Genomic DNA, 24,294 nt, shown 5'->3' on the forward strand with positions numbered 1-24,294 from the left:
GATGGCCTTTATTTGGACCCATGTGCTAATAGATCCTTGTTTTATATATGAATGTTATCCTGGTCTGAAGATTGGATTCTCCCATGCTCTTATATTCGTCTAATAATGATGAAGTCCCTATCTACTTTATTTCTCTGTTCCAAAATTGGTGTATTTCTTTTCTATTTCCATTGTTACATACTAGGTTACAATATTTCAAAAATAACTAATCTCAAAATACTTAAGCTATTAGGGAAAAGTAAACTATTTTTTAGAATCCTGGTGAATTTGATAGAAACTCTCTGCAATGTATTGGTATGAATCCTTTTTTTTGTCAGGCATATTGTTGGACTGAGGAGTTGTTTTTAAAACTCTAAATGATTTTTATCAAACCACATTTTAGGGGTTATCACTGCATAATCATATATTATCAATGCCTGACATTCTTGTGGCACGTAAATCAATCAATCAGTTAATAATCATCCTTTTAAAAAAGGAAGAGCAGGGGCTTCCCTGGTGGCGCAGTGGTTGAGAGTCTGCCTGCCGATGCAGGGGCACAGGTTCGTGCCCCGGTCCGGGAAGATCCTACATGCCGCGGAGCAGCTGGGCCCGTGAGCCATGGCCGCTGAGCCTGTGCATCCGGAGCCTGTGCTCCGCAACCGGAGAGGCCACAGCAGGGAGAGGCCCGCGTACCGCAAAAAATAAATTAATTAATAAATAAAAAATAAAAAAAAAATAAAAAAGGAACAGCATGGGAAAGGTGATGACCAACTGAGGCCCACCTCTGTTACAGAATTACATGGGGCCTGTGAGAAGCACAGTTCTTTTCTTCTTGAGGAATCCTTGTCTCCTTCTGGAATTTTATTTAATATCTAAAACACTACTTACTTTTAACCCCATTTCAGTCCTTTTGATTGCTGTTTCAAGATTCTGAATGTCAAGAGTTTCGCCTTTTTCCTCATGTGGGAATTTTGTTAATTTCTCCTTTAATTGATAAAGTTCTTCTTGGACCTGGAGGTAGAAGAATATAAAATATAAAAGAATACAGGGCTTCCCTGGTGGCGTAGTGGTTAAGAACCCACCTGACAATGCAGGGCACACAGGTTCGAGCCCTGGTCCGGGAAGATCCCACATGCTGCGGAGCAACTAAGCCCGTGCACCACAACTACTGAGCCTGTGCTCTAGAGCCCACGAGCCACAACTACTGAGCCCGCGTGTCACAACTACTAAACCCCGCGCGCCTAGAGCCCGCGCTCCGCAACAAGAGAAGGCACAGCAATGAGTAGCCCGTGCACTGCAACTAGGAGTGGCCCTTACTCGCCACAACTAGAGAAAGCCCGTGCACAGCAATGAAGACCCAACACAGCCAAAAATAAAGTAAATAAAATAAACAAATTTAAAAAGAAAAGAATACATACATAGTCCACCTAAAACAGTTATTTATCTTAAAGGTTTGCAAATTGCTTGAATTGCTAGAGACAATAAAGTTGATTTTAAAGATGGTGATCATTGAAAAGGACTGTCCTTATGGTTCTGAGACGTGCTTCGTTAGACGGCTCCAGTCACTGTCTTTCAGATTTTGGAAAACTAAGCTTTCATACAATTTTCTATTTGTCCTTCCCCCATTAGAAACAGATCTAAGATAAAACTCCAACTCAAATGGCTTCTGCTTTCTCAGTTGGTAAAGCAGTTGTGTCAGATACAATAAGAAGTTTGTGCCAAACTCTGATTTCTACTAATTGGTTGAGAGGTAAGAAGACAGAACACTTCCGGCAAAGAGAGGTTCTAGTGAAAGCAGTGCCTTTCAAAAGAGAATTACAAATATGTGGACAGGGCCTGCTGGTTTTCCATTCTAGCTGGATCTTCCCCACTTACTGCTCTGAAGAAGCAGTTCTGTAGATGTGGCCTTAATTTTGTTTTATGTAGTCAGAAATGAAAACAATCCTTGAAGAAAAAGCAACATAATGTCATTACTTTAACATTTTCCTTCAATTTGTATTTTCCTTAGAAATGATGAACATCTCTCCAAAGTCAAGCACCCTCAGAATAAAATAGGCATTATGAAATTAGCACAAGATTCTCTGCATTCATATTAGAAACCAAACTTCCACAGATAAATACAGATGGCACCAATTATTGTATGGGCTGCTGCCACAAGAGAAACATTTTGTTATGCAAATTTATGAACCCAACACCTGTTTCAGCGATAGTCACACCAATAATAATCTGCAGATTGGGTTGCTAAAGGCGTTTTGAAACAGTTACCTTTTCTCTGTTAGTATTACTGGACCTACACGTTGATACAGCCTATGCTATCGATTACTCTCAAGCATTCCCAAGGAGTCAAGTATTCAAGAGATCAAAAGATTTGCATCTTTTCACTGATAGGCATCAAAGTCTGGCAGACACATCTGGTCATTTGTACTCTGCACAAATTATCATGTAGAGCCTTCAGGGCTCACAGATTGAAATCTGAACACACCTACTGTTTGCTGGTACACACTAAGGATGAAGATGTACCTCTTTCGACTGTTGTGTCCAAATTAGTGCTGCAAGCTGATTTATTATCTATTGTCTAAAGACATTTGGAAGTACAAAAAAGCAGTTCAAGGGCAAGCCCACTTCCAGGCCCACACTTTTTGTCGTTATTGTTGTTCGACTTTTGAATGCACTGAATTTCCTTCTTGTAGCTCTAGTATTTGTAATACTTGTAGCTTCATGTATCATTCTGTAATTATGCCTGTCAACTGCTGGAGGGAGTGAAAAACACACTGGATTATTTATCAGGGAACCGAAGGTCTGATTTCTTCATTGCTTTGTATGGACAATTATATGTCTTCATAGAGTTGTGAGATAATATGTAATAGGTCTGGTACATAGTAATAACTTGGTAAAAGGCAAATGAACATAATTCCTTGTTCTATTACTGTTCACACAGTGTCCATGCACACCATCCACATTTTCTCTAGTGTTCTTACCAAGAAAAAAAAAAAGAATTACTCTACTTGTAGAATGAAAATGAGACAATGGGTGTGAAAATGAATGAATATAGGCTTTGGAACCAGACAGATATGAACTAGAATTCTATTTCCTCCTTTACTAAACTGAGATGGGCAAATTTACTTAGCTTTTTAGAGCCTTTGTGTTCTTACCTGTAAAATGGGGATAGATAGCTACTTTTCAGAATAGTGGCAAGAATAAAATGAGTTAAAGTACATAAAGTGCTTTGTATAAGGCCAGCCACATAGGAGGGCACTGAACCAATGTTAATTCTCTTCTCTTGAATGGTAAAACCTAGTGAAACGCCTTGCATATAACTGGCACTTAGTAAATGTTCATTGATTTGAATTGTTCTTTCTTTCTCAAGAGCTTTTTACTTTCCTTGCCAGATATTTCTTCTCCCCTCTTAGTAACCGCACATCTGTTTGTATAATTGCAATAGAGACAAGTACTGTAGGAAATGTTTCACCAGACCTGGGTAGAAAAAGAGATTAAGTTCTAAATCTCCATTCTTCAAATAGATCCAATCTACCATACTGAAATTTTACGTGTCACCCATCATCTCTGTGATCATCAAATGCATTGCTTTCCATACTTTTCCCACTTGGAGGAAGATTATTATTTTGACAGTCTGGGGACAGGGCTACTTAATAAGAAGCCCTTGAAAGATTCAATGCAGACAAAAGTTGCTCTAGAATTTAAAATTTAAAAGAGCCAGGCAACAAAATTTAAAAGAGCCAGGCAACAAGACTCCGTTTTGTCAAAAGCAGCCTCATGACTCCATTTTATTCATCTCTGCTAAAGATAAGAGTTTGGCTGAGTCATTCTCATTGCTTCCCCATTCATTTTTATGTTGTACGCTCCTGGCAAACCAGACAGAGGGTTTGATAAGAGAGACAGTGATAATATCAAGCTGTCAATCAGCTCAAATATTTCCAAGGTTGGGGTTAACATACAGCTGTTGGGTTTTTTTTTTGTTTTTGTTTTTTTTTTTTTGCGGTACACGGGCCTCTCACTGTTGTGGCCTCTCCCGTTGTGGAGCACAGGCTCTGGACGCGCAGGCTCAGTGGCCATGGCTCACGGGCCCAGCCACTCCGCAGCATGTGGGATCTTCCCAGACCGGGGCACGAACCCGTGTCCCCTACATCGGCAGGCGGACTCTCAACCACTGCGCCACCAGGGAAGCCCCAGCTGTTGGGTTTTTGAAATATGATTTCCGAAACTAATTAAAAAGTTAATTTGATTGCAAGACTTGGTAATCCTGGTTGCACAAACATATGTTTAATAGTTGGGTCAAACGAGTGTTTATAAACCTATAAAGACACCACATTATTATTAATAAAGTATAAACACAAAGCTTCTAATACTTAATAATAAAAGAAACCATCTAGGAGACCTCCCAGAATCACCACCACACTTCTTAAAGATTGTTTCACAAATGTGCCATAACCTGTTGAAGGACCAGCACACACCAGATTTCTTACTCTGGGTGAGTTACTTTACTTTTTGTATCTTAGTTTCTTCTTCTGTAAACTGCAGCTAAAAATAAAACCTGCCTACTACAGTAGTTGTTAGGAGATTATCTAAGCCCTCAGCACAGGGTCTGGCTCTCAATAAATACTGGCTACTATTTTAATTATAATGATTATTATTACTATAGTAAAACCTCAGTATTCTGATCAGTTGAGGAAAGAGCCAGAAAAAATTGTGAAATGTCTGAATTATACACTTGAAGGTGAAAGAAATTAAGTAGCTAACAAAATGCTGCCCAGTAGAGCTCTATGTGGGCATGGTACTCATAGTTCCTGAACCAAAAATGAAAACATGGACTTTGATATATGATCTGACTGGGACAGAATATTCACAATCAGAACTTCTTACATAGAAAATGAAAGAAGATTGCTTGAATTTTCTATGTATATGAGTACCCACAATGCTCATCTTTGATCAGTTTCCTTTCCATAACATGAAAGAATAATAGTACTTATCGGATAGACTTGTTGTAAGGGTTCGATGAGTTAAATATATATAGCACTTAGAACCATGCATGATACCTGGTAACTACTATGCTCTTGTGATTTTTCTTCAAAATCATGCAACAGTTTATATTTTACAGCACGATCTAAAGTAGTAGCTCTCATACTTGAGGGTGCATCAGATTTATCCGAAAGGCTTGTAAAAACAGATTGCTGGGCCCCACCCTCAGAAATTCTGATTTATTAGGTCTGGAGTGGGGTCTGAGAATTTGCAGTTCTCACAAGTTCCCAGCTGTTTCTAATGAGGCTGGTCCTAGGACTACGCTTTGAGAATCATGGGTTTAAAGAGTTGCTTAATGTATCTCACTGAGACATAGACCTAATATACTAAATTAGGGTGAAGCAAGTGGAGATTTGAATGAAGTACCTCTGCTAACAGTAAGGAAGTCTACTTTACAGTAAAGACCAATTATGTAGTTTTGGGGAAATTGGGTCAATTTAGAATCAGCGGTAGTTCTAATCTAAGCTATGTGTCCTACAGAAGAGAAAACTGAGGCCCAGAGAGATGAAGGGACTAGCCCAAAGTTACCCACCTGGCAATGTCATCGCCAGGGTCAGACCTCAGTATTCTGACTCCCAACCAAGTATCCTTTTCACTGGATGTACTGCTCTTTGGAGGAAATAAATCACAGGCCCAGGTAGAAATGGAACCCATGTTGGCATGTCTGAGAGTGCTGCCATATGCTCACAAATACTCAGAATGCAGTGAAAAAGTAAGGAAGGTCTTCCACGTTTCCTTATTATACATGTTCTACATTGTACCAGGAAGAATTTTACATTGCATCTAGAGATCAGCCTCAGTAATCAGTTTAACTGTAGCCTCTCTTTCTCTGCATAGCCCTCCACTTAGTGCATACGAAGTAACCCTTTTAAGCAAGTGGGGGGGTTGATCAACATGGATATGACTCTCTTAGCTCTTCCCAAAGAGAGGTCTGGCCTTTGCCCTTGGATACTGGGAGGTGATGATCTCTAGGCCCCTGAAGTGTCCTGCTTGACAGGAATGTCTTTATGATGGGGGCTTTGAGCTATACTGTATCAGTTCCAATCTTTAGAGGAATTAGACTGAAATCATTAGTCTACTCTCTGGGAAGGGCTGAAGACTAAAAGTCAGCCAAATGGGCAGTTTGATTGAGCTCCAATAAAAACTCTGGACACTAAAGTCTTGGGAAAGCTTCTCTAGTTGGCAATAATCTGTATATATTGTCACATATCATGGCTGGAAGGAGGTAATGCCCTCCATGACTCCATGGGGAGAAAATGGCTGGACCATTTTCCATTTGGACCCCTCTTGGACTGTGCCCTAAGCATCTCTTCCCACAGCTGATTTTAATTTGTATCCTTTTGCTATAAAAACACTGTAATTGTAAGCATAGTGCTTTCCTGAGTTTTGTGAGTTGCTCTAGCAAATTAGCCACTGTGCGGTGGCTAGGGCTTCCTAGCTGGTCTAGGAATAGCTGGTCTGAAGTGAGGATGGTTCTAGGGACCCATGAACTTGTGCCTTGTGTCTAAGTGAGGACAGTCTTGTGGAGACTATTCCCTGAGACTTGGCAGTTTGGCTAAACTCATTCTAGGGTGGTGGTGAAAGCAAGGATAATAAAAGGTGAGGTTGGAAGATTTGGGTATGATTTATATTGGGGAAGTCTATGAAATTGGTGAGTTTAGGGGTTTGTATTTTGGAAAAGGTGAACTTAAAGAAGTCTCCCAGATGGGAGGTAGGAGACCAAATCATGGCAGGAAGAAAAACTAGACCCTTTAGATCTGAGTAGAGTCCTGACAGAGTGACCTTAGGCAAATTACTTCAAGCCTTAGTCAAGTAGAGGTAAATATAAGAGTTAAAAGTGACGATATATGTGGAAATGTTTTAAAACTATCATATGTAAATGTGAAAAAACAAAGTACTTTTAACATTCTGGAAAAATCTGAGTGTAACTGTCATAAACTGAGTTATATGGGAGAAGTTAATACTTTCTTGATATTTCCCCCCTCAGATTAGAAAAAGTTACTTCCCTGTGTTTTTTAGTTTGTCACATTTCCACATTCAAAAACTTTAACTTGATTAGCAATCTTTTATCTTCAATACGTTTCTCTATCTGTATGTTCCCAAGCAAGGTATTTCTATTTTATTTATTATTTTTTATTGAGATGTAATTGACATATAACATTAGTTTCACATATACAACATAATGATTTGATATTTGTACATATTGCTAAATGATCACCACAGTAAGTCTAGTTAACATCCATCATCACACATGTCAATAGTTACAATTTTTTTTCTTGTGATGAGAACTTTTAAGATTTACTCTTAGCAACTTTCAAACACACAGTAGAGCATTATTAACTATAATTCCCATGGTGTACATTTCATCCCCAGAACTCATTTATTTGCAAGGGACTTCTAGATCCAAAAAAACTGGGGTGATTAAGAAAAGCAGTTCACATATTTCAACTTCTCCCCAGATTTATCACCTCTCCAATGTGTCTGATTCGTATCTCCTCCACTTCCCTACATCATGGGATCAAAATTTTCAGAACATAACACTTAAAAATGGTGCCTCACTGTAAGATGCATTTTTCCAAAGTAAAGATCCCGGTGGTGTGTATGGCCCTGGAGTTTTACCAGAGGCAAAATGGTTGTGCTTCGAGAGCGCAACCTCCAGGCTCAGGCTCCGGAGGTGTGTGAGCTTGGCGGGAGAGGTCTGGGTTGGCATATCTGGGAGTTCTCTAAGCGGTGCTGCCCCTCGTGTGTTGGAGGCAGTGTGGGAGCGGCGCTCCAAGAAGGTGGGCGTGAGTGGATGGGCGGGCGTGAGTGGATGGGCGCTGCTGGGCCTCGCTCGAAGGGTCTTAGCTGGGAAGGGACGGTGAGGCCCATTTCCCACCTGGATTAATATGGATCCGATGGGGTCGTAGTCTTCCGTCTCCTGGGCCATGCCTACAGCCGGGCGGGGCTACCTCCCGGAGGAGGCGAGGTCTCCAGGCGCCGGAACCTGCTGCGGAGGGAGCTCGTCCCCATGGCAACGCCACGCGCAGCCCGGCCTGGTCCACGCCGGGAGCGGAAGAGGGGCTGGAGGAGGAGGCAGGGCCGGCCGTGCCTTCTGAGAATGCGCCTTCATTTGCGCGTCTCCCCCGCGCGCCGGCGGCCGTGGTATCGCCCAAGGCGGAAGGGGCTCTTGGACAGAACCTGTTCGCTGGCGCAGAGATGGCTGCGGGCGTCCCGTGTGCGCTAGTCACCAGCTGCTCATCCACCTTTTCCGCAGACCGGCTAGTCCAGCGTGAGTAGTGAGGCACCTGGGCCGATTTCCAAGCCCCGCGCCAAGCCTCGGCTGGCGACAGTCCCAGCACCGCGGCCTCCCTCGGGGCCTCTGTCGCCGCCGCGGGCCCTGGCCTCTTGCTCCCCTTGGTGGTGGCCCGAGACTCCTCTGGTGCCCTTCAGACGTGGTCGAGGTTCCCAGTCCGCCAGGTGTCCACCATTAGCTCCTGCATTCGTTGTTTCTCTGTTTGCCCGGCCCGCCATGTCGTTTCTTCCAGCTTTTTCTGTAAAGTAGGACCCCAGCCCAGGGGTTGTTGTGGGCAACCTTTGAGGTGAACCGGAAAGGCGCTCTGGGAATGGTACCGAGGAACGCGAGTGTCAGGTGCAGGAATCGTGATTTATGTTGCCATCCCTGCTCCTGAAGTAGAGAGTGTTTCCTCTGGCTACCCCTTGATGTGTATTTTAAGACTTGTTCGACTTGCCCCCTGCACTCTGCAGTTATTCAGTGCCTTGCCTTCCTCCTGAGGCTAGGCCCTCCGCCAACATTAGTTTTTGGTTGTTACTGGGCCTAGTCCTTTTGCCTTTGGACCTTCCTAGTGGTTGTCAAACTAAGTCACTCTTGAAAGAACCGTAGGCGAGGAGGGGAGACCAGTGTAGTAGAGAAACCATAGGGCTGGGGGCATAGGCTCAACTCTTCCACTAACTCCGCAAAGTTGATTATAACTCAAGACTCCTGTTTTAAATGTGTGGCTTCGAGTAAGAACAGTGACTCTCAGCTGTAACCTATGCCCTTCAGTTTTCTTTGTAATATGGTGATAATTTTCACAGGATTTTGTGCTTAACCCAGAGTACTCTTTCGGTAAATGGTAGATATTATTATTAAAGCACATTCTCTCTCTAGCCCTCAGTTTCCTGATCCTGAAAATGGGGCATATGAATCTATCTCACAGGATTCTTTGAAGGACCGGTGATGTGACATTTTGAAAGCATTTTGTAAAGTGTAAAGCATCATATAAACTGTAACTTCTTCCTGTAGTACCTGTCAAATGACGTCACTGCAGCACAAGTGTTCTGTAACTTAGTTATCATTTGTGATCACATAAAAAGTTCCTTAATTATAACACTAAGTGGTAACTAACCGCTCTAATTATGCCATTTCCTTATCTCTCATCAGTGCTCCTTCCCGTTTTTTCCTTTCTTTTCTTTTTGAAAATTGTTTTATTCTAAAAGTAGCGCATAGTCCATTAAGTAAGATTTAGCACATGTAGAAAAGAAAATGTCAGCCAAGGTCTCATCACCCAAACACAAATACTGTCTTAACATTTCTGTGCATCTCCTTACAGTTTTGTTCCCAATGCACAGGTTTTAAAAAATTGATAATTACATTTCATATATAATTTTTATATTTTATATATAACATGTAGTATTTTAACATTTTATATATAAAAATTCAAAATATTGTATCTGAAATATTAAATATATAAATGTATAAAATTATATATTTATAACACATTTAAGGTGTATGATTTGTGTAAATACATATTTATATAAAATATACTTTCATATTTTACATATATTTCATTATTTTTATCTGATTTTTTCATCTACTATTACACTGTAAATTAGTTTCCATCATATATTACATCTAGAGAACATAACAGAATTTGCTCAGAATTCTTAAGATCCTGATGTATTTAACTTTCCAAAGGAATTATATGCATTTGGATTTCCATTACTGATATATAAAAGTCCTTTCAAAGCCAATCTCAGAAATATTTGTTAAGTTTTCTTTTGGTTATCACGTGCTTTAAGGATCAGAATTGGCAGACACGGTCACTTCCTTGAAGGAGTTGACTACCTATAGTTGTGGAATAGTAACACTGTACTTCTTTAAAATATATTAGCATCATTGGGAATAAAATTAATTCTGTAAAATAAAATAATCCACTTTATTTCCATATGTAAAATGCTTCTTGGATAACTTTTTGTGTTGCTTAAAATTAGATGACCTTTCCTTTGTGATTCCATTAATGTTAGGTAGTGAAAAATAAAATAGAAGCAGTTAGTGAAGAGATTACTTGAATAAGGAAAAGTGAACTATAAAAGAGGGCTTTTACCATTTCTTCCCAGGTTAATGATTTGGGTAACCACGGATAGTATGAGCATGTAGTACAGTATTTGCTGAGCATTGATTCTGTTTTATCATAATTAAAGATTGAATTAAATTAATCACAAATTGAGTCTAATTTTGGCATAAAAGATGGAGACTACCATAATGAATGACTTTTAAGTGTTGAGTGACATTAAGCAATATATGATTTTGGATTGAATCTAATTTACCTTTTTGGGAAGGTTTGGTTCCTTCCCATGCATCAGGAAGGAGAACATTTAGGGTTTCTCCAGTTTCTTTCCTTCGACATCTGATCTATTTTACTGCTTTTGGGGACTTCCCTGGTGGTCCAGTGGTTAAGACTCCACGCTTCCAATGCAGGGGGCACGGGTTCGATCCCTGGTCAGGGAACTAAGATCCCATATGCTGCGTGGTGCAGCCAAAAAAATAAAAAAAGTACTGCTTTTAACAACAATGGGAAATATTTCATAACCAAGTTTATTATTATAAGTATACATGAACTAAAAATCAGTAGGCCTCTACTATGGATAAAGTGTGGACTTTGTGAGAAGCTTTTTTCATTTTGTCGCTCAAAGGCTTTATGTGCAGTATTCTGGGTGGATGTCTGACATCAGATAAAAGGGGCATTACCAGTGTAGACTTTTAAAGGGAAATGAAGGCCCAGAATGCTTATGGAAGGCTGTGTGTGGTGTGAGAGCAAGTGTCCCCCCAGGCCAGACCTCTGGCCCCCCAGGCCAGACCTCTTTCCACCCCACATATGTTTATATGAACATTTTACTTTTATTCTGGAGAAGTGTATTCTGATATTAAGAACAGAGCTAGTTTCTGTGCCAGTTACTGCAGCTGAAAGGACTACTAGGAGACTATTCCTGCCTTCAGGAGGGATGTGGTGAAAGTATGTGCTCCACCTGTGGAAATACCAAAACGTTGATACCTAAGTTTTAACATCTTACTCTATTTTCCTAGAAGGAACTTTAGATAGAAAAATCCCATTTGGTTTTAATGTATGTAATGCTAACTTAGCAACTGTAAGCCACTTAGGTTCTACACCTGAACATTTGGAGCAAATTTTTTTCTTCTCGTGAAATGTGGGAATTTGGAGATCTTATAATAAGCATTTATATGTATATCAATATTCTTCCCAAACATGTTTTCACATAATTTAGTTTGGTTCTTGTATCCTTGTGAATTCATGGAGTCAGGGTTTCTCCATTTTATAAATGAAGAAACCGGGGCTTGGAAGCACTAGGTGAGTTGCCTAGAGTGCTCAAGTACCAAGTGCTGGAGCATATGTTCTCATTTGGGATTTGTGTGCATGGGCTGTCTCATTGAAATGTGTTGGAATTCCTTAGCAATCAGAAGTATTTAAGGTGGTGGCATTGGTGGAAGAACTGAGAGAGAAGATTAACTCAAAAGAAGGTTTTAAAATATGCTCGCATTTCCATTTAGAATGGTTGAAGTCTTAATTCTAAGTGAGAAAAAAAAAATCCTTGCCCAAAGGACCTGTATTTTAAAAAGGGCATGTGCATACCTGATGGTTTTTAACAGTGTCTGGATTTTTATTTTCTCAATTGAGGGAACCCAAAGTAGAAACACTGTATATATTAGTCACTCCTGCTATGTAGAATTAACATTAAAATTAAAAGGTTGTTCCAGATCATCTCTAACATCCCTTCTAGATGTAAAATTCTACGGTATCGGTTATTTTTATGTTAGATTATATAATGCTTCATGTTTATCTTTTGGAAACTGAAGAATCAAGCCTGATTTTAAAGTTGCAGTTAGACACTCCACTTGTAGTAGAGAGTTTGACATTTTGTGTTTGGAATTCAGATGCATTTACCCATAGAAACAATCTGCTGCTCCTCAGGTTTCTAAAACTGTGGAACCAGGTAGCTCAATTATATGATGGGTAAACTAGGCTTTGGGGAATTATGCAGGCAAAGCTGGCCATCAGGCATGACATTGCTGCTTTGGGAAACATTCATTCTTCTGTAAGACTGGGAGTTTGTTTCTAGGTCTGTCAGACTCCTGTATTTACAAAGGGATCTTAAAGTAATTTACTAAAGAGAACATTCTTATTTCACAATAGGGGCTATTGTACAGCTTAGCCAATGTTATCTAGTGACAGAATAGGGATAAGAACTTGGGTCTTCTAATTTGCATTTTTCTGCAGCTGCTTGAGGTATTCTGAGTAGAGCCTTTTACTCTGGGAATAAGTAGTAATTTTTGCTTAAGCAAAGTTGCTTATTTTGTTGTGGTAGGAGGACTCTGCCTTTGATTGGATTGTATATTTCCAAGTCTTTATTTTCTTCAAAGGAAGAAAGATTGGGCCAGCAAGATTTACCACGAGGGCCTAGAGTTGTCATCACAGAATGATTTATTAAGTGGTCAGACTAAAGCAGTGATTTCAAATGGTAATGGGGAGGGGGGAACTTTGATTTGTTTTTAACTATGATACTTCATATATTTTAAAATTTTCAAATAACATTAAAAGAAGGCTCAAGATTGTTATCTTTATTAAAAAAGGGATGTTAAGTCATCAACCTTAAGATTAAATACAAGTCACATTCTCTCCAGACCCAAAGGGACTTATAAAACACATCCATGTTATCTTCCTGTGTGTCTGTGTGTGTGTGTATGTTTGTGTATGTATGTATAATTAAAGGTCAAAGAGGTTGTGATTTTCTCAGGTTCAGCTCATAAAAGTTGGAGATTCAATTCTAGTTCTTTTTTTTTTTTTTTTTTTTTTGCGGTTCGCGGGCCTCTCACTGTTGTGGCCTCTCCCATTGCGGAGCACAGCCTCCGGACGCGCAGGCTCAGTGGCCATGGCTCACGTGCCCAGCCGCTCCGCGGCATGTGGGATCTTCCCGGACCAGGGCACGAACCCGCGTCCCCTGCATCGGCAGGCGGACTCTCAACCCCTGCGCCACCAGGGAAATATGATGTGAAATATGATGAACTTCTGGTGGCCAGAGCTGTATGTATTCAAGGTGAATTTAGGGATAGGAGAAATTACAGTAGAAGATTTCACTACTACAGTGAGAACTTCTATGGTTCAAAATGAGTTTATACCTTTTCTTTCATGGTAGTTGGAGCCTTAGTAGATGAACTACCGTAAGCTAATAAAAAATGAAAATTCCTCTATTGGTGCCCAATTTGTTTTTGTTTTTCTTTTATCGGTCGAGTAGAGAATTTGTGTGAAGTGTTAGACTAATCTTTTAGCTGTTATTGAAGAGTTAAATGATTATAAGGTGTTTGTCTTCCCAGTAAATGGCATTCCAGTAATGGGGTAGAGAGCAGTGGGGAAGTATTACACATCAGCCGACGTTGCACAAAACCGTTTATGATACTGAAAGTATTGTATCATCCTGGAGGATTCTGAGTGTATCTAGACCCAGGCCTTTATTTCTGGGCCACCTAACTGCTTATTTTTATGTAGCAAAAGATAAAAAACATCCAGAAAATATGCAGTGGTCATTTGGTTTAAACAGCTTGCTGCCTTTTGCTCTGTATAATTCCTCAGCAAGTAATGACACTCAGTAAATAATGAAATCTGATATAAAACCATTTTTAAAAAAAGGTTAAAGTATGAAAACTGTTTTAAATATGTCTGGCAAGAATGAGGATCTGGACACGACGTTGTATTTGTGTTGGAGCCAGTGCACACAGATACCACAAATACCTCTCTGAGAATTACTTATCCAGGAAGCAAGACTAAGGTACGTTAAGACAGAGAGGACAGTTGTGAAACTCTTAAAGAGCCTTTGTGATGTTTTAGATTCAGTAACAAATAACCTTTTTAGTGTTTAATTTTCCACACAGACCTGAAGGCTGGTTCAACACAGAGGTGGGGTAAAGTGGTATCGTACCTGGATCAAAATCAGTATGCTCAGAGCAGGAAAATGTGTGATCATTTGGTAATAAAGAGCACTGTTATGCTGATATAAGAGAATTGCCATTCTGTCTGAATTCTGCTGGGGTTGTTCAGGACTTTTGTGAGGAAAAAAATTTGTGAATTGAGTGCTGAGTTCTATCCTCTTCCTAGGTATCTGATTTTAAGCACATTAACTTTTCATTGCACAAATACTTACTGTCTTTACATGTGCCATCATTGTTCTCAGTATCTAAAACCTGTGCCTCAATTGCCTACCTTGTCAATAAAGTGATTTTTTTTAAAGCAGCTTTGGGGTGTAATTTAAATACCATAAAATCTTAAAACCTGTTTTAAGTGTAGAAAATTTCTGTCATTCTAGAAGGAGACCTACTACCTATTAGCAGTCATTCCTCATTCCCATCCCAGCTCTGGGCAAGCACTAATGTACTTTCTGTCTCTATAGAGTTGCCTTTTCTGGACATTTTATATAAAAGAAATCATATGAAATGTGGTCTGTTGTGTCTGGCTTCTTTTACTTAGCTTGATGTTTTTGAGATTCACCCCTGCTGTAAGCATGTACTTGGTATTCCATTGTATGGAGAGACCACATTTTGTTTATCCATTCATCTGATGATAGACATTTGGTTGTTTCCACTTTTTGGCTATTATGAATAATGTTATTATGGGCATGCTAAGAAACTATTGTATACTATTTTACGAAACTGCTGGACTTTTTCAGAGTGGCTGTACCATTTTACCTTTCCCATCAGCAACGTATGAGGGTTTCGATTTCTCCACATTTTTGACAACACTTGTTAATTGTCTGTATTTTCATTTATATAGTTGGGGTGAGGTAGTGTCTCGTGGTTTTTATTTGCATTTTCTTAGTAACTAGTGATGTTGAGAATCTTTTCATGTGTATATAGTCCATTCATATATCTTTGGTGAAAAGTCTATTCAAATCTTTTGCTCATTTAAAAAGAAATTGAAGTATAGTTGAATTACAATATTGTGTTAGTTTCAGGTGTACAACAAAGTGATTCAGATATATATATGTGTGTGTATATATATATATATTTCAGATTATTTTCCGTTATAGGTTATGATAAGATATTGAGTGTAATTCCCTGTGCTATCTTGTTGCTTATCTATTTTATGTATAGTAGTTTGTATCTGTTAATCCTGTGCTCCTAATTTGTCCCTTTCCCCTTTGGTAACCATAAGTTTGTTTTCTGTGTCTGTGAGTCTGTTTCTGTTTTGTACATAGATTCATTCGTATTATTTTTTAGATTCCCCGTATAAGTGGTATCATGTAAAATTTGTCTTTGTCTGACTTACTTCACTAAGTATAATATTCTCTAGGTCCATCCATGTTGCTGCAAATGTCAGTATTTCATTCCTTTCTACGGCTGAGTAATATTCCACTGTGTGTATATATTACATCTTGTTAAGCCAATCATCTGTTGATGGGCACTTGGGTTGTTTCCATGTCTTGCTTTCTCCCATTAAAAAAATTTTTTTTTGTCTTCTTATTAATGAGTTGTAAGGGTACTTTATATATTCTGGACACAAGTTCCTTATCATGTACGTAATTTACAAATATTTTCTCCCATTCTGTGGCTTATCTTTTGGTTTTCTTGATGGTATCTTTTGAAATGCAAAAGTTTTAAATTTTGATGGAGTCCAGTTTATCAGTGTTTTCTTTTTCCATTATCCTTTGACTGTGTGTTCTCCAAGCACGATTTTAACCCATCTGGAAGGACCTTTTGGATACTGGGATGTTGGGTCTGTTAGCTTTGTAACGTTTTCCATCGGACCAAGCTTATTTTCAGTATTTACATACAGGAGCTACAAAATAAATGTTCTTCATTAAATTTACTCTGTTTTGGAAAATTCGTCTTAGACATGGTTACCTTCTTTCAGAATAAGTTAGCATCTGCTGCAGATTCTATTGTCAACCTGAGCAGACATTGACATTTTTTGTGAAGTTTTATTACTTAATGCTGATTTGTTTATAAAACATTACCAGTTGAATATGAAAATTACTTTCATCTCATAATTGCCCTGTTTAGACTTACGTGTTCTTCAGAAAATCACCATTTATAAATTATTTTCAAAGCATCTGAGATTAATTGCCAGATAATTTTTATGGTTAAAATAATTAAAGAATACATTTGAGATGGATTTTTATCAGATGCAAATGAAAGGCATTTATGTCTGTGGTGGGAGGTTATGGTGCCTGCCTGTAAAAGGCTAGTTTCAGTTCTATGAGAAAGAATAAAACCAAATTTGCATTCCACAACTTTTATTTTGTTTCATGAATACAGTCAGGTCAGTTCCACAAGTTTGTTTGCTTTAGATCAGGGTTTCTGTTGACATTTTGGGCTGAGTAATTCTCTGTTGTGTGGGGCTGTCCTGTGCATTGTATTCTTGGCCTCTGCCCACTAGGTGCCAGTAGCATCTCCTCGCTTTTGACAACCAAAAATGTCTCTAGATGTTGACATGTGCCCTGGGAGACAAAATCACCTCCCCATAAAGAGCCACTGCTTTAGGTGATATCTGGACGTATGATTCCAATAAATAAGTGATAGTAATGGAATCCAAAGAAGTCCCCCCTTTCCCCCAAATATGAGTGGGAATTGTCCATCAGCTGTGCCACTGGGACTGATAAAGTGGTCTTTGCATGCAGCCCATGAAGTTTAGAGGCTGATGGTTCTTCTTGGCCCTCGTAGAGCACTTCTCCACATTCTGTCTCCCCTGGCTGCCAGCTTCTTCCTTTGTCTTTTGTGCATGTTGGTCTCTCACGTTGGTCTTCTAAGGGCAAAGCAGAGACCGTGTACCCTCCCCCACCACACCCCCACCCTCAGTCATTTTAACATGAAGATGTGGTGACCAAGTCCAGACAGCTATTGGGAGAAAGCGAACTTGACGAAAAGGAGGAGGGCTGAGTTGGATTTCCTCTGCTTAAACTTTTAAAACTTTTCCACTGTGATACAAAAAGCCCCAAAGCATGTGGCAATGTGAATTTACAGAGTGACCAGAGAGGAGTGTGTGAGGAAAAGGCAATTAAGTGTTGTAAGCAAACCAGAATTGCTGTACTCCTGTTAAAGCAGGGGTATGTTGCTCTAACTCAATCCAGTTCCTCTTCTCAGCCACTGCATACTGCTCCACTGATGGATCTGTCATATACACGGAGACAGATATTGTATATACATGTACCAGGAGGCTGCAGGATGATTACTCAGAGAATCACAGATAAGAATTTCCTGACATTTGTCTCTGTAAAGTCCCAGCCCTAACCTTGCAGTTTTAACCTTTAAATGGCATACAGGCTCCAAAGGCCCTTTACACTGCAGCAGTATGATCTGCTCCTAGTACTTGGGGAATAATCTGGTAGTTAATAACTGTTATAGAGTTTTGGATAGAGTAGCACCCACCTTGTATGGTGTTCTCATGAAATTGTAGCTATGAAATGGTCACTGGTTGCAACAATATGGAACCATTATGATTTTTTTTTCTCTTATAAATTTATTTATTTATTTATTTTTGGCTGCCTTGGGTCTTGGTTGCCGTGCGCGGGCTTTCTCTATTTGTGGTGAGCAGGGACTACTCTTTGTTGGGGTGTACGGGCTTCTCATCGCAATGGCTTCTCTTGTTGTGGAGCACGGGCTCTAGGTGCGTGGGCTTTAGTAGTTGTGCCTCGAGGGCTGTAGAGCGCAGGCTCAGTAGTTGTGGCACACGGGCTTAGCTGCTCTACGCGTGTGGGATCTTCTGGACCAGGGCTCGAACCCATGTCCCCTGCATTGGCAGGTGGATTCTTAACCACTGTGCCACCAGGGAAGTCCTGGAACCATTATGATTTTTAAAGGTCCCTCTTTGTCTTTCCTCCTTGCTGTTTAATGAAAATTCTGGCTGTCATATGTTTTTCCAAATCACATTTTGCTCAATTCTTTTCTTTCATAATAGCTACTTTCTCCAACTGACGTCAGACTCTACTGCCTCCTATACTTTTCCTAATTGCTTTCTCTTCTGTCTCAGTCTGAGCCTTAACAATGGCAAAGAAAAATTTGGAGAAGGCATACTTTGGGAAGGGAGGGGCCAGAGCAGCTTAGTTATTTCCTAATTGTAATGTTTCTTACTAACTCCTCAACACATGTGTAACCTGTCCTCTTAGAGGCAGGAGTGCTGACACACGTGCAGGAAACTAAGCTGGGGAGGAGGACGTGAACTTTACTGAGGGCCTGCTCTGTGCCCGGCGCCCACCTGCGCTTCTTGGGCATTGTTTTATTTAATCTTCAAGGAGCCATTTGAGGAGTGTTTTTGTCCCCTGTTGCAGCCGAGGAGATGACTCACAGAGAGATTAATTTGTCATTCTCACTGAGGGCCAGCATTCAAATGCAGGTCCCTGTGACCCCAGGTCTGTGCTGTCTCTCTTTTCTGGCCTTTTCTGGTTAGTAGTGCTGCCATCACAAAGGGAAGGGGAAGGAACTGTGGGTCCCCCAGAGGAGTGGGTACCATGAAAGACACTGGTATCGGGGGTGGGAGGTTATGATGTCTGGCTGCAAAGGCAGTTTCAGGTCTATGAGAAAGAATAAAACCAACTGTATTCTTAGAAGAGTGCTGCTTTCTAGAAGGATCGTCTTGATTTGAGGTGGCAGCTGTCACTTCCCTCAGGGCATAGAAAATATGATTTAACCACTGGACAACTCTTCACAAATCAATGTCACAAATCACTTAATCAGTGTCATGATTAATTAAGTGCACATTAATTCTACCAGTATTAAAAGTGTCTTTAGGGCTTCCACTGGTGGCGCAGTGGTTAAGAATCTACCTGCCAATGCAGGGGACATGGGTTCGAGCCCTGGTCCGGGAAGATCCCACATGCTGCAGAGTAACTAAGCCCGTGCACCACAACTACTGAGCCCATGCTCTAGAGCCCGTGAGCCACAACTACTGAGCCTGCGTGCCACAACTACTGAAGCCCGTGCGCCTAGAGCCTGTGCTCCGCAACAAGAGAAACCACTGCAGTGAGAAGCCCGTGCACCACAACTACTGAGCTTGCACTCTAGAGCCTGCGTGCCACAACTACTGAAGCCTGCGCACCACAACTACTGAAGCCTGCGCGCCTAGAGCGCATGCTCCACAGCAAGAGAAGCCACCGCAATGAGAAGCCTGTGTACCTCAACAAAGACCCAACACAGCCAAAAAATAAATAAAATAAATATATATAAAAAAAAGAATGTTTAAAAAAAAAAGAAAAGAAAATCTAATTGGTGTGCCAAGCCACAACTTCACAGCTATTAGTGCTCAGAAGTATTTAAAAAAAAAAAAAGTGTCTTTAATTCTGCAACTGAAGGAGATATGAATAATCTAAAATAGTATCAGTTCCTTGGGTTTAGAATGCACTGATTTGGTCTTTTTTGGCTGGGGTAGATAGGTGAGGGGGTAAGGTAAGGATTGTATTTATATATATGCATGTATGAAATTGGGTATTTGTGCTGTTTTGTGAATTTGCCTTGGAACCTCAGAAAGCTTCTTGCCTCTTTCTTTAATGATTGCTTTCCAAATTAACCTTTTTCTGAGGGAAGAAACATCAGGAGAGACGGAGTAGTAGAAAGAAGGGCAAGAAGAAGAGGGAGTTGCTGGGTCACTGACCTGAAATGCTTCCTTGGCTTGCAGCTTTCTTCAACTTTGGAATCTCTTCAGTAACTTGCCGAGTGGGAGGGACTGTAGGGGAAATAAGATCACCAAGGATGTGAGAAGTAAGTAGGAGTTGCTGGAGAATTGATGGCTATGTAACAGTTTCTCAAACAGGAAAGGAGATTTATACTTGTACTTAAAGCTGGGGGAAAGGTTTACACTTGCTACTGGAACTGAGTTGACGTTTCACTTCTCATCTGAAAACACTATGAATTAACTATTTTAAGCTGTGAAACCATTCATAATAACATAGTTGGCAATGAATCATCTAGTATTTGTCTCTTAAAAAATGATGTATTACAGCTCCACCAGGTGGCTGCCAGCAGAGTGAATGGCAGGAGGAGGGAGAAGCTGCTCTTGATTGTATTTGTGCATCATTTTGACTACATCAAAATTCAGTTTAGTGCAGGGCAGAGAAGAGAGGCCGTGGCAGGTTTTTCTAGGAAGTCTGTCTGGCAGAAAACTCCCACAAGATCACTATGACTCACTTTTGACATAAAACTACCTGAAACCCATCAACAGTTTTCTGATGGGTTAGTTGTACTGTGGGGTCACATCTTTTGGTACCCTCATTCCAGCTATTACTTTTGGTTTTCATGGAAGGGAAGAGGATGCTTAGGTCCATAGGTTAGTTTTGGCTGTGACCGTTAGACACTTGAGTGTGACCTAGCTCAAACGCTAAGTATTGTAACCTGTAATGCACCACAGTAGAGTAGGAAAGAATGCTGGTGACCTGAATTCCGTTTTAGGCTCTGCTCCTATTAGGCAAGTGGCTTCTTTTTTCTGGCCCTCAGTTTTCTTATCTGTGAAATGAGTGAATTATACTGACTGATCTCTGGAAACTCTTAGCCATGTGCACCAGCATTTGAGTGATTTTTGTTTTAATTTGGAGAGGAATAAACTTGTTAAACGTTTGAAACCAAATACAAAGGATGAGGGAGAAAAGCTGTATTTAGTGTAGACATTTACGTTTTTTAAATTAAACTCTACATTATGATGTTGATGATAAGAACTAGAAAGAGCCAATCTTCACTTTTTTCTCTCTAGTTCTAATATGGCACAGATGTAATAATAAAGCCCACATGCAGCCTCACTGAAAGTATCTGATTAGACATAAAATGTTAAAAAAAATCTGATAAGTAAATTGACCTATCAAATTCTTTTAGGCAGCACAAAGAATGAAAACAAAACAAAACAAAAGACCACTGAGCTGCTAAAACTTTGAAAGGTAAAATTCATTTTCCCAATTTATTGGTTCTATTCTCATTTAGATTTAGAGAAAAGAGAAAGAAATAGCTTCTTTGTACGTGTTAAGTAAATATCTTCTCACTTGAAAATCAACCACAGTATGTAATTGAAGTTTTAAGAGCTCTGAGTAACACATTGGTTTATCCTCTGGTATTCTAGACATTGATTAATAAAATGAACCATCCTTAATGGATCCAAATAGTCTGAATTGCAGTTTGTAAGTAAATATATGACATCTTCATTGATTTAATTTTTTCATGTTAGTCGAAGACACTGACTTGAAAAAAGTGTAACCCACATTTTATTCCAGTTTCTAACAATACAACCAGCCTAGGAAATATCAAGAACTGGCTGTGGTGCTGGTGGGAGTACTAGTCCCGTGCTCCTTCTACTTGCCCCTTAAAAACAGTGAGTTCATTGTTGTACTCTTTGTGCTCCCCACTTAAAAAAAAAGTCAATTCATTATTTTAAAAATTTACCCGTGAATGAAGACTGATTCCATGTGGTGGCTCCTCCTACCCTTAAAAAAGAAATCAGTTTATACATTTTTTGCTACTCTCCTTGGTTCAGTTTTCCTTCTTCCATATCGGCATATTGCTATGCCACTTGCTTGAAGTTTGAAACGTTAGCTTTGGATGCAACATAGACTTCAATCTGAGTTTTTTTTTCTATGAGACATTTACATGAAAGCAGAATCTTTGATTTTAATAACTTATGTGTTCTTCCTGGTTATTTCTTACCTAAGCTCCATTATGAGGGGCACTGCAGCTGGCTGCTATGGGATTGATTAATAATTAATAAAAGACTATAACTTAAGGTAGAAATTAAGCAGAAAGAACTACTGATTTCTTAAAGAGACAAGGTAAACTCAGATTTTCAAATATTGGCACAGACCTGTTAATTTAAGAGTAACAATTCTGGTTTTGGTGAAAAATTTTAGAAAGTTAGTTTCAAAAGGGGCCTTATGTCAAAGGTAAAGTCTTAAATTTATTTGAAATTTAATTTTTTGGTTAAAAAAGAGGTTTTACTTTCGGCAGACCAGTTCTTTTTTTTTTTTTTTAAACATCTTTATTGGAGTATAATTACTTTACAATGGTGTGTTAGGTTCTGCTTTATAACAAAGTGAATCAGCTATATATATACATATATCCCCATATCTCCTCCCTTTTGCGTCTCCCTCCCACCCTCCCTATCTCACCCCTCTAGGTGGTCACAAAGCACTGAGCTGATGTCCCTGTGCTATGTGGCTGCTTCCCACTAGCTATCTATTTTACATTTGGTAGTGTATATATAAGTCCATGCCACTCTCACTTCGTCCCAGCTTACCCTTCCCCCTCCTTGTGTCCTCAAATCCATTCTCTACATCTGCATCATTATTCCTGTCCCATCCCTAGGTTCTTCAGAACCTTTTTTTTTTTTTTTTTAGATTCCATATATATGTACTAGCATACGGTATTAGTTTTTCTCTTTCTGACTTCGCTCTGCATGACAAACTCTAGGTCCATCCACCTCACTACAAATAACTCAATTTCATTTCTTTTTATGGCTGAGTAATATTCCATTGTATATATGTCCCACATCTTCTTTATCCATTCATCTGTCAGTGTACACTTAGGTTGCTTCCACGTCCTGGCTATTGTAAATAGAACTGCAGTGAACATTGTGGTACATGACTCTTTTTGAATTATGGTTTTCTCAGGGTATCTTCCCAGTAGTGGGATTGCTGGGTTGTATGCAGGTTCTATTTTTAGTTTTTTAAGGAACTTCCATACTGTTCTCCATAGTGACTGTATCAATTAACATTCTCAGCAACAGTGCAAGAGGGTTCCCTTTTCTCCACACCCACTCCAGCATTTATTGTTTGTAGATTTTTGATGATGGCCATTCTAACTGGTATGAGGTGATACCTCACTGTAGTTTTGTTTTGTTTTTTTTTAATTTTAAAATTTTATTTTTTTATACAGCAGGTTCTTATTAGTCATCAATTTTATACACATCAGTGTATACATGTCAATCCCAATTGCCCAATTCATCACACCACCACCCCCACCATGCCGTGGCTTTCCCCCCTTGGTGTCCATATGTTTGTTCTGTACATCTGTGTTTCAACTTCTACCCTGCAAACCAGTTCATCTGTACCATTTTTCTAGGTTCCACATACATGCGTTAATATACGATATTTGTTTTTCTTTTTCTGACTTACTTCACTCTGTATGACAGTCTCTAGATCCATCCACATCTCAACAAATGACCCAATTTAATTCCTTTTTATGGCTGAGTAATAGTCCATTGTATATATGTACCACATCTTCTTTATTCATTTGTCTGTCGATGGGCATTTAGGTTGCTTCCATGACCTGGCTATTGTAAATAGTGCTGCAGTGAACATTGGGGTGCATGTATCTTTTTGAATTATGGTTTTCTCTGGGTATATGCCCAGTAGTGGGATTGCTGGATCATATGGTAGGTCTATTTTTAGTTTTTTAAGGAGCCTCCGTACTGTTCTCCATAGTGGCTGTATCAATTTACATTCCCACCAACAGTGCAAGAGGGTTCCCTTTTCTCCACACCCTCTCCAGCATTTATTGTTTGTAGATTTTCTGATGATGCCCATTCTAACTGGTGTGAGGTGATACCTCATTGTAGTTTTGATTTGCATTTCTCTAATAATTAGTGATGTTGACCAGCTATTCATGTGCTTCTTGGCCATCTGTATGTCTTCTTTGGAGAAGTGTATATTTAGGTCTTCTGCCCATTTTTGGATTGGGTTGTTTTTTTAATATTGAGCTGCATGAGCTGTTTATATATTTTGGAGATTAATCCTTTGTCCGTTGATTCATTTGCAAATATTTTCTCCCATTCTGAGGGTTGGCTTTTCGTCTTCTTTATGGTTTTCTTTGCTGTGCAAAAGCTTTGAAGTTTCATTAGGTCCCATTTGTTTACTTTTGTTGTTATTTCAATTACTCTAGGAGGTGGATCAAAAATGATCTCGCTGTGATTTATGTCAAAGAGTGTTCTTCCTGTGTTTTCCTCTAAGAGTTTTATAGTGCCTGTTCTTACATTTACATCTCTA

At 39.6% G+C, this 24,294-nt stretch overlaps 2 protein-coding genes across 3 annotated transcripts in view; one reads left to right on the forward strand and one right to left on the reverse strand.

Moving 5' to 3' along the window:
- IQCH (IQ motif containing H) overlaps positions 1-8,005 on the reverse strand; it is a 209,680-nt gene extending 201,675 nt beyond the window's left edge. Inside the window, exons 1-2 of the mRNA XM_060003709.1 lie at positions 7,895-8,005; positions 868-990 (exon numbers count right to left, since the gene is read on the reverse strand). Coding sequence (XP_059859692.1) covers positions 868-990; positions 7,895-7,945 — 174 coding nt within the window. The 5' untranslated portion in view covers positions 7,946-8,005. The remainder of the gene's footprint in view (positions 1-867; positions 991-7,894) is intronic.
- A 54-nt stretch (positions 8,006-8,059) lies between these two features.
- The window catches only part of AAGAB (alpha and gamma adaptin binding protein), a 101,140-nt gene continuing 84,905 nt past the window's right edge, over positions 8,060-24,294 (forward strand). For both annotated transcript variants that reach the window (XM_060005720.1, XM_060005721.1), the window contains exon 1: positions 8,060-8,287. In XM_060005720.1, coding sequence (XP_059861703.1) covers positions 8,215-8,287 — 73 coding nt within the window. In that variant the 5' untranslated portion in view covers positions 8,060-8,214. The remainder of the gene's footprint in view (positions 8,288-24,294) is intronic.

This window comes from Delphinus delphis, chromosome 2 (genome assembly GCF_949987515.2).
Source record: "Delphinus delphis chromosome 2, mDelDel1.2, whole genome shotgun sequence".
Lineage (NCBI taxonomy): Eukaryota > Metazoa > Chordata > Mammalia > Artiodactyla > Delphinidae > Delphinus > Delphinus delphis.